General features: G+C 38.6%; 1 protein-coding gene across 5 annotated transcripts in view; it reads right to left on the bottom strand.

Moving 5' to 3' along the window:
• Positions 1 to 305: 305 nt before the first annotated feature.
• LOC139946899 (tubulin polyglutamylase TTLL5-like) overlaps positions 306 to 8543 on the bottom strand; it is an 84180-nt gene continuing 75942 nt past the window's right edge. For all 5 annotated transcript variants that reach the window (XM_071944675.1, XM_071944706.1, XM_071944684.1 and 2 more), the window contains 2 exons: positions 7630 to 7748; positions 306 to 4478 (listed from right to left, as the gene is read on the bottom strand). In XM_071944675.1, coding sequence (XP_071800776.1) covers positions 4450 to 4478; positions 7630 to 7748 — 148 coding nt within the window. In that variant the 3' untranslated portion in view covers positions 306 to 4449. The remainder of the gene's footprint in view (positions 4479 to 7629; positions 7749 to 8543) is intronic.

Here is an 8543-nt window from a genome sequence, read left to right as displayed (position 1 = left end):
AAGGAAATAAACACAAAGACCAATCAACCTAAATGTCAATCATGCAATTGATAAAAATCAATCGATATATCAATCATTCAATTGATACAAACCAATAATATATTCACATGCAACTGATAAAAATCATTTGATATATCAATCATGCAACTGATAAAAATCAATCGATATATCACAATCATGCAATTACTAAAACTCAGACAATCAAACAATGATTCAATCAATCAATAAATCAACCCAATAAATCAAGTGACGCGCACAGTGTTCAATTAATAAATCTGTATAATTTATTCGCAAAACTTATAATCACAATATAAGAAAAAGCTTATTAACAATATATATATTAACACATTTTAAAAACTTCTGAAAAGTAAATACAAAACGATCTAAGCTTAAACAAAATACATTTATTTACAAAGTAAAAACACAAGACATAACTTAGAATGTTTGGAAGTAAAATACTTGTATAGATTTTTGGTCTTTAGGGGTGGGGATGGTGTTGGGGTGGGGGATGGGCTGCCAGCCCATCCCTGGGTAGGGGCGGTGTTGGGTGAGGGAGAATGTGTGTGCTGGCTAGGGGCGGTGCAAGGGGAGGGCAAAATTTCCAGTGCGATGCTGATGTAAAAAAATCATGCATTGTACATGTATATGGCTCGGTCAGTGTATATAACTTTTTCCTTTCAATAAAATGTGTGCAATAGGCCTAAAACAAAATTGTATTAAAAAAAAAACAATCCACACAACTCATCTTAAATGCAACATGTGCAACAGTATCCCCAATGAGATTCACATGGTGAACATACCCAAAGGAAATAAAGGACTCAATGTCATGGCTAGTCGGTATGAAGAAGAGTTGGTGCTTATGGTATGTTTTCATCAAATGTCATGTTTACATGATAGTGTTTCATGTTCAGGGAAAGTGTATGTACTCAACATACTTGATTCAGCATGCCACTTAGAAGTGATAAGCAATGCATAGTCAACATTATTGTCAAGTGCTGTATGAGAAAGTATAGAACTGTCCTGAGAACACTCTATGAACAGATACCCCTCTAGTGGAGAGGAACTACATTTCTAGAAAGAGGGCAAACTGTTGTTCCTTCAACCAAACAAGAAAGCTGAACCATAAATTGAGTGCTAAAAGTTCAAGTTTGTGGAAGCTGAACCCTGAATTGAGTGCTTTAGGTTCAAGATTGTGAAAGCTGAACCGGGAATTGAGTTCTATGCATGTAGGTTCAAGTTTGTGAAAGCTGAACCATGAATTGAGTGATATAGGTTCAAGTTTGTGAAAGCTGAATCATGAACTGAGTGCTATAGGTTCAAGTTCGTGAAAACTGAATCATGAACTGAGTGCTATAGGTTCAAGTTTGTGAAAGCTGAACCATGAATTGAGTGCTGTAGGTTCAAGTTTGTGATAGCTGAATCATGAATTGAGCCCTATAGGCTCAAGTTTGTGAAGAAGAATAAAAGCTACTCATAAGTTTCTGTGACAAAATTTGTCCGCTATGACAGATTTCCCACCATGGAATGAAATAGAACCGTCTTTTCACCAAATCACATTCATTTAGATCTGAGGGATAAGCACAAGTTCAACATACTGGGAAACTCTAACTGTGGTGGTTTTTGCTGTCTTTTGGGCTTGGCAAAAGAATGCCAGCATTTCCTGAAGTAATCTAACGGATCAGCTGGCAGGAAGTCAAGATCAGGGACTTCTCAAGTGATGTAAACAACACAGACTGGTTTCATGCACAGACATTTATATTTCAACCATTGTTTCTGTCTGATATGTGGGTCCCGCCTGTAATGGCCACCATGGTAACTGGTCAACAAACGGCGACCATGGTCTTCTTTATAGGTTTAACGTATGTAGCAGTGGCATAACATTGTGATTTCCTTTTAAGTTCATGACGAAAGCAAACAAATCAAATTAAATAATTTGGAAAATAATTTTGTTGCCTTGATGGGATTTTGCTCTTGTGTGAAATGTTTCAAAATATAGCGAGAAACAAGAAAAGGGAGAAGTATGGGGACATGTCAGGGTGCTTTTACAAAGTCAATGGCAATTGAGGACTAGTGGTTTATAACTCCACATGGAGCCTTGGCTCGGACTAAACTCAGGTTGGACAGCTTCGTTACATCCTTGGACTCCCCTTTCCTAGAAGGAAGAAGGTCAAATGGACACAGCAATTCGAGAAGCAATCTCCCATATATTGAGCAAATTCAATTGAGCCTATAATAAAAAAGACCTCAAATTTGAAACCAAATTCCTTCTAATAATAATCGTGATCTGAACCCTGTAATTGCTCAGACATTAAAAAATAAAAAAAAAAAGTTTGCCTGAACTATCCTTCACATTTAGCTCGGGACCTCTCTTTGACCTTTCCTTGTCTCTTCCAATAGGTTCCCACCCCTTATGAATGAAAAAATAAAGGGACAAAATTAACCATATCTCAAACCACCCCCACCCATGGATTACCCTTGTTGTTTCAATTGCCACAGTTTATGTATTTGTTTCATTTCTGGTTTGGTGTCACGTAACATATTCCTGGCTGCCACTTCATTACAGGTGTCTTGTGGTGGGCTAGACTTTTGTTACTTGGGTTGGGTACACATGCCCCTGCGAGGGATCCGTTTACATTGTTGTTGTCTGCGGTGGGCTGCCGCTCTCTCCTGATTGACTCTTCTCAGGAGTTCACAAGGAGTACATGAACATGAATGGTTTCCATGATGGAAGGTTTATGTTAGCGACTGGAAACCGTGTAGTAAACCATAGCGCCAGTAACGGTCTTTTTCTTTGAAATCACACACAAATATAAACCACCAGAATATGGTTTTGAGCGGATGTGAATGAACGCCCCACATTTTGACACTGTGCCCAACTTATGTATTTATTGTTAACTTGGCCTTTTTGTTGAAAACAAGCCAGGCCTTGAACTGCGCTCTTGAAGGGGCACAGGAATTTTTCCTGTGGTAAGGGGCACTTCTATGAGGAAAATGTCAATTTGTATTGAAACTTTGCAAAGGGCACCACAGCAAAAGCAAGGGGCACCACGACAACTGCTGTGTGTAGTCCGCTACATAAACAAAAGTATAACCTGGTTTTGAGTGAATGTGAATGAACACTCTGCTTTTCGACCCTTTGCCTAACCTACAACATGATGTTTGGTCAAACGAGCTATCAAACCATTTTTTTTTTATTCCTGGAAGAAACAAAAGTCTTAACCACATTGGGGTCTGGGTTAATGTGAAAGTGAGTGACGGGCACCGCCCTAGTTTTAACACAGTGCACATCCTAATTGTTACAAAGTTATGCATAACTCTGTTTCAAGACCAAAGCTGTCACTGTGGCAGGAGGGTCTCTATGTGTCACCAGTGCCTAATTTCATAGAGCTGCTTAAGCAGAAAATAGTGCTTAACAAGTTTCTGCAGAAATGAGCAAGAAACAAGTCACAAATTGCTTAAGCAGAAAATATTGATTAACAAGTTTCTACTTATGGTAGTTTGGCCTGTAACCTTGTTCTGGTAAGCATATTTGTTCTGCTTAAACAGAAAATATTGCTTAAATAAATTATGTATATGCGACAGGCACTTTGGCTTATTCTTGTTGGCATAACTTTGTTGTGCTTAGCTACTTTGTTTTGCTCGAGTACCTCTTTGAAATTGGGCCCTGGACTCTAAAACATTGCAGCAAACATAAACCTGATGAGAACACAACTCTGCTTATTGCCATAATATTTATCATTACTGCTACATACACATAAATAAAAATTCAACAGATTTTATTTGGTTTTGAACCACAAAACTAACCTTTGTAGTACATTGTACTGGCACAATGTTTTGTTTCTGCAGAATAAAATGTTTCATGGAATGATTTCTTGATAGTGTGCAAGACTATTGCTATTTTCCCACATAAAATGAGAGTACATAAACAAACAAATATTTCTACTGGACTCCATTTTCATCCAGACTTACCCAATTTCAAATAATAATACTAATTCAAAATAAAAAAATGTTTAAATAAAAAAATTAAATTAAATAAAACTAATAACATAAACAAAATAAAAACTAGGAATGCATTGTGGAAATAAATTGTCTCTTTAGAATACATTTGAATAAACATTTTGCTGCTTAAAGTTAAAAGGACCGAGCAGACTTTTTGATCTCAGTTGTTGATCCTTGTCATGATGAGTCGAGAATAGGATGCTCATGATCATGCCAAGACCTTATCAAAGAATAGACTTCAAGCATCTCGCTGATAGCATCTCACAAAAGGCGTGGCATCTCACAAAGCACGAGGCATCTCACTATGGGCGTGGCATCTCACACAAAGGACGAGGCATCTCACTATGGGCGTGGCATCTCACTAAGGGCGTGGCATCTCACTAAGGGCGTGGCATCTCGCAAAGGGCGTAAACCAAGATGGTATCACCTGGGAGTACCAGTGTCTAATCGTCAATGTCTCACCGCTGCTGCATGAAAATCTAGGAGTCAAGATCAAATTTTGTTTTGATGTTTTAGTACTGAAAGGAGATGTGTTGTATCTGTTGTTTTTGTCATGAAAAGAGGAGAGCACATAGACGGACTTTTGATGAAGGTGAAATATATTGACCAAAGGATCATGATTTAAGAAGGTAAAATTAGTGAAGATGCTCCTTGTAATCAAATTTCCAGGCCTTCGACATTCAAAGCAATTTTGCTCTGGTTAGGAGCATTTCTATGAGGAAAATGTAAATTTGTATTTGAACTTTGCAAAAAAGGGCACCACAGCAAAGGCACATGGCACCAAGGCAATTGCGGTATAAAATGAGTTGTCAAAAATCCTCAGAAAAGTTCCTGTTATTGGGTTGCGTTTTTTTAAAAGTCCAATACTGTAAATGAACCAATGCAATTGACTTTCTACACAACGAGCCAAAGAAGTGTTCTTTTCCCCCATGACAGTTTTTTTTTTTTGGTCACGGACAGCCAAAATGTTGTTTGTGCTTTTAGTTGCGTTTTGATTGTGTGTATGATATGGATTGACAGTGACTACGTGTGTAACATCCTCGGTTTTAAGTACCGGCTGAAGGATCCATCCATAATGGAACCCACAAGAACCCCAGGGTGACAACTTGATCTTGATTCCACCAGATGTATCTGCACCTTCCATTCCTTCTCTCTTGCTCTCCAACTCTCTCTCTCTCTCTCTCTCTCTCTCTCTCTCTCTCTCTCTCTCTCTCTGTTAACCTTTTCCCAGTGCAGTATTTGCAAACTGGTTCCTCTAAACTCCCAATCCCTCTGATTTAATTGTAAACATATTCCTCTTGGGTTGCCGCCAAAGGAAAGGGCAACCAGGGTTTAAATACTGTCTGTAAGTTTGCTGGATTACGTGGGCGATGCTCGGTGGGTGGCAACACCAATATTGGGGTATTTTTTTGTTATAAGTTGTTGTATCTAAAGCGGTGGTGAAGAGAAGAGTCTAAAAAAAAAAGGGGGGTTATTATTGAAATGTCAGATTGCTTTTCAAGTCACCCTTCTTTTGACCACCCTTCACAGTCTGGTCCACTTGGCCTGTATTAGCCGTTATTAGCCCTACTCAATGGGGAGACAATTGAAAAGCGTTGGGTGGCCACTTTTAGCACCAGGATGTGGACATTCTGCAACACTGGATGTGGCGAGGTGGTGGTGGGCAGCCTCGATACCGAATGTTTCTAATTACAATCTCTCACCACTGCGCTTCGCTCAGGGGAAATACTACCCACATTACAACAGTGTATTCCCTCTCTTGCTTGTTAAACTCTTGGTTTTAAATAGGTTGAGGAAGAAGAACGGGAAAAACTTAGTCTGGAAACCAGGCCAAGGATGCGATTTCTTGGTCTGGGACTATAGCGCTTGACTGGTGGGGGTTGGCAGCCAGTCTGCGGTGGGCTGGTATAGTGTTCTGATCTTGACCCCCCAGGCATATGGCTTCAGTTAAAAGTCAATTGTGTATATCATTGGTTGAATGTTGTTGCCAGACCAATCCTCAACAGATTTGCATTTGTTGCTGCTGTTTCTAGTGTAGTGGCGCATTGGGCTTAATTGGAAGTGGAAATATACATGTAGGTGATTCAAGGTGATTCGAACAATGCTTTAAGAACTTATGTTGATGAACATGTGCATTCCGCAGACGTTTAGCCATTTCAAAATTAGACATGTTAGAATAGAGCATAAGCTATATTAATATGTTGAAATAGAGCATAGCTATTTTAATAGACGCCCTGGCAGCCCATTACAAAACCTGTAAATTGGCTATAGATCGAAAAGTGAGCAGAAGTGTATAACACACAGAAATCAAACTGTGACAAATTTCCACTCGGTAGGTGTTCGCATTGCAGAGGAAATTGGAGAACAAGATTTCATCAGTTTCAAACTGTCGCCCTTCTGATACTGTCGCCCTTTCTACAATTTGTTGACCAAGGAGCTCTTAAGCTTTAAGGGACACAATCTCTTGCACCGAGAAGTAAATGAAAAAGCGCACACTAAGAAAAACAAGGAGAGCGTCTTCTTGAGAGACGAATTAAGTATTTGACAGGATAAATTTTCTCCTATGGTTATGTGATATTACTGACCAGGGTTCTCCACGTGATTTTTCGAAACTGCTGGGCGTAAGTTCTGGACCCAATATTTGAACGATATTATAAGCACACTGATTTGAAACGAGGTCCTCAGAATGTTTTTTACTTGTGCAATCTGGAGAATTTTGAAGTATTTTAAACGATTTTTGTAAAGTTTATTCTAAATCCAAAATACGAGAAAACGTGATTCATGTTTTAAAATATTACATAACTTTGTGTATCGACCAGTTATTCCCTCAGATTTGGCCAGCGATTCCTGCATTTCGACCAGCGATCCCCTCCTATCAGCCAGCGATGCCCGCAAATTGGCCAGCAATTCTTACACATCAGGCAGCAATTTCCGCATATCGGCAAGTAATTCCCACATTTCGGCCAGCAATTCCCTCACTTCATCCAGCCAGTCCCGCACACTGGCCAGTGATTCCTGCATATCGGCTAGTGATTTCCTTGTATTAGCCAGTGATTCCTAAATACCAGAGATTTCAAATTATCAACCAACTATTTCCGCATATTGGCAGGCTACGCTACCTTGTGCATGGGGGATGACACTTCTAATGTAACTCTGAACGATTTGTTCTAATGATGCTAGGGCACCAAAGAAAGAGAAGAACAGAGATTTTATATATTTGATGTGACCTATGTTTACATTCAAACCGCCCTCTGTTGACAAAACACTGTATATGTCATGTTTCGCCGGGCAAAAAGACACGTAGTCATGGTTAGATTGCATACACTTTCTAGCTGGCTGTCAAAACACAAAGGTTTTGCCCAGCGGTATGCGCGCGAATCATGTTATGGTTTTCGAGTGACGTCAGAGGTTACACCGTCTATAGAAACAAAACACTGAACAAATATTGTGTAAAATAAGGCGACGGGGGAAAGCTTACCAGAGCTGTAAATATTGCCTGATGCTGAAGGTACCTTTGAAACATGCGCGAATCATGTTATGGTTTTCGAGTGACGTCAGAGGTCACATCGCTTATAGAAACAAAACACTGAACAAATATTTTGTAAAATAAGGTGACGGGGGAAAGCTTACCAGAGCTGTAAATATTGCCTGATGCTGAAGGTACCTTTGAAACACCCGTCATATTGTTGTATTTCAGTCCAGAGTAGAATGTTGAGGAGGAAACAGGGGGTTCATCTAATTGGGTGGTCCTGTATAAACAAACAACAGAAGGAATTAAATCAAATCATGTTATCTTTTTATGTTATCTGTCAGTGTCTAACCTGTTACATACAAATTACAATAGTAGAAATTAATTAAAATAATTTAAAATCTTTCAGTGTCAAGTGAACATTCTATTGTAATAATAATAATAAATACAAACTATACAAATTCTTATAGCATTTTACATAAAAATCTCAAAATGCTGTGCAGGAAATAACACTGAAGTATAGAGCAAACCACTACATCTATAAACAAATAGTTAATTACCACAATAAAGAAGTAAAAACCATAGGTCGTCACCAATAGTTTAATACAGACGTGTAGGCCTAACCATTTATGCCTGGATAAAAGAGGTAAAACTCCACATTAACCTTTCTATATAGGCCTACATACATGTATGGAGCTGAAAGACAAGCAGAAATAAGCTAATTGACTTGGCTTAGGAATTGCATGAATACAAAATGATTGAACACCAATTAATATGCAACTAATTTATCCTATATTACTACAAAATGCATGGTTGACATCTTTCTTTGAACTCAATTATTTATTTATTTTGGTTTACACGAAACATGGTCGATAGTATAACAAAGTAATACTACAAATGGCATGCTTACAAACTCAAACATTTAGGAACACGTTGCCTTGGATCGGTCGAGCTGGTCTTTGAAAAGCGTTCTGTAACCGTCTGTTCTAAAATGAATATGGGTAGAAAGATATTTTAAAAGTAGAATATAATGATCCACACAAGTATCACTCGAAATTGCGTGGTTGTCCTTTTA

This window comes from Asterias amurensis, chromosome 1 (assembly GCF_032118995.1).
Source record: "Asterias amurensis chromosome 1, ASM3211899v1".
NCBI lineage: Eukaryota > Metazoa > Echinodermata > Asteroidea > Forcipulatida > Asteriidae > Asterias > Asterias amurensis.
This window is presented reverse-complemented; position numbering and strand designations above follow the sequence as displayed.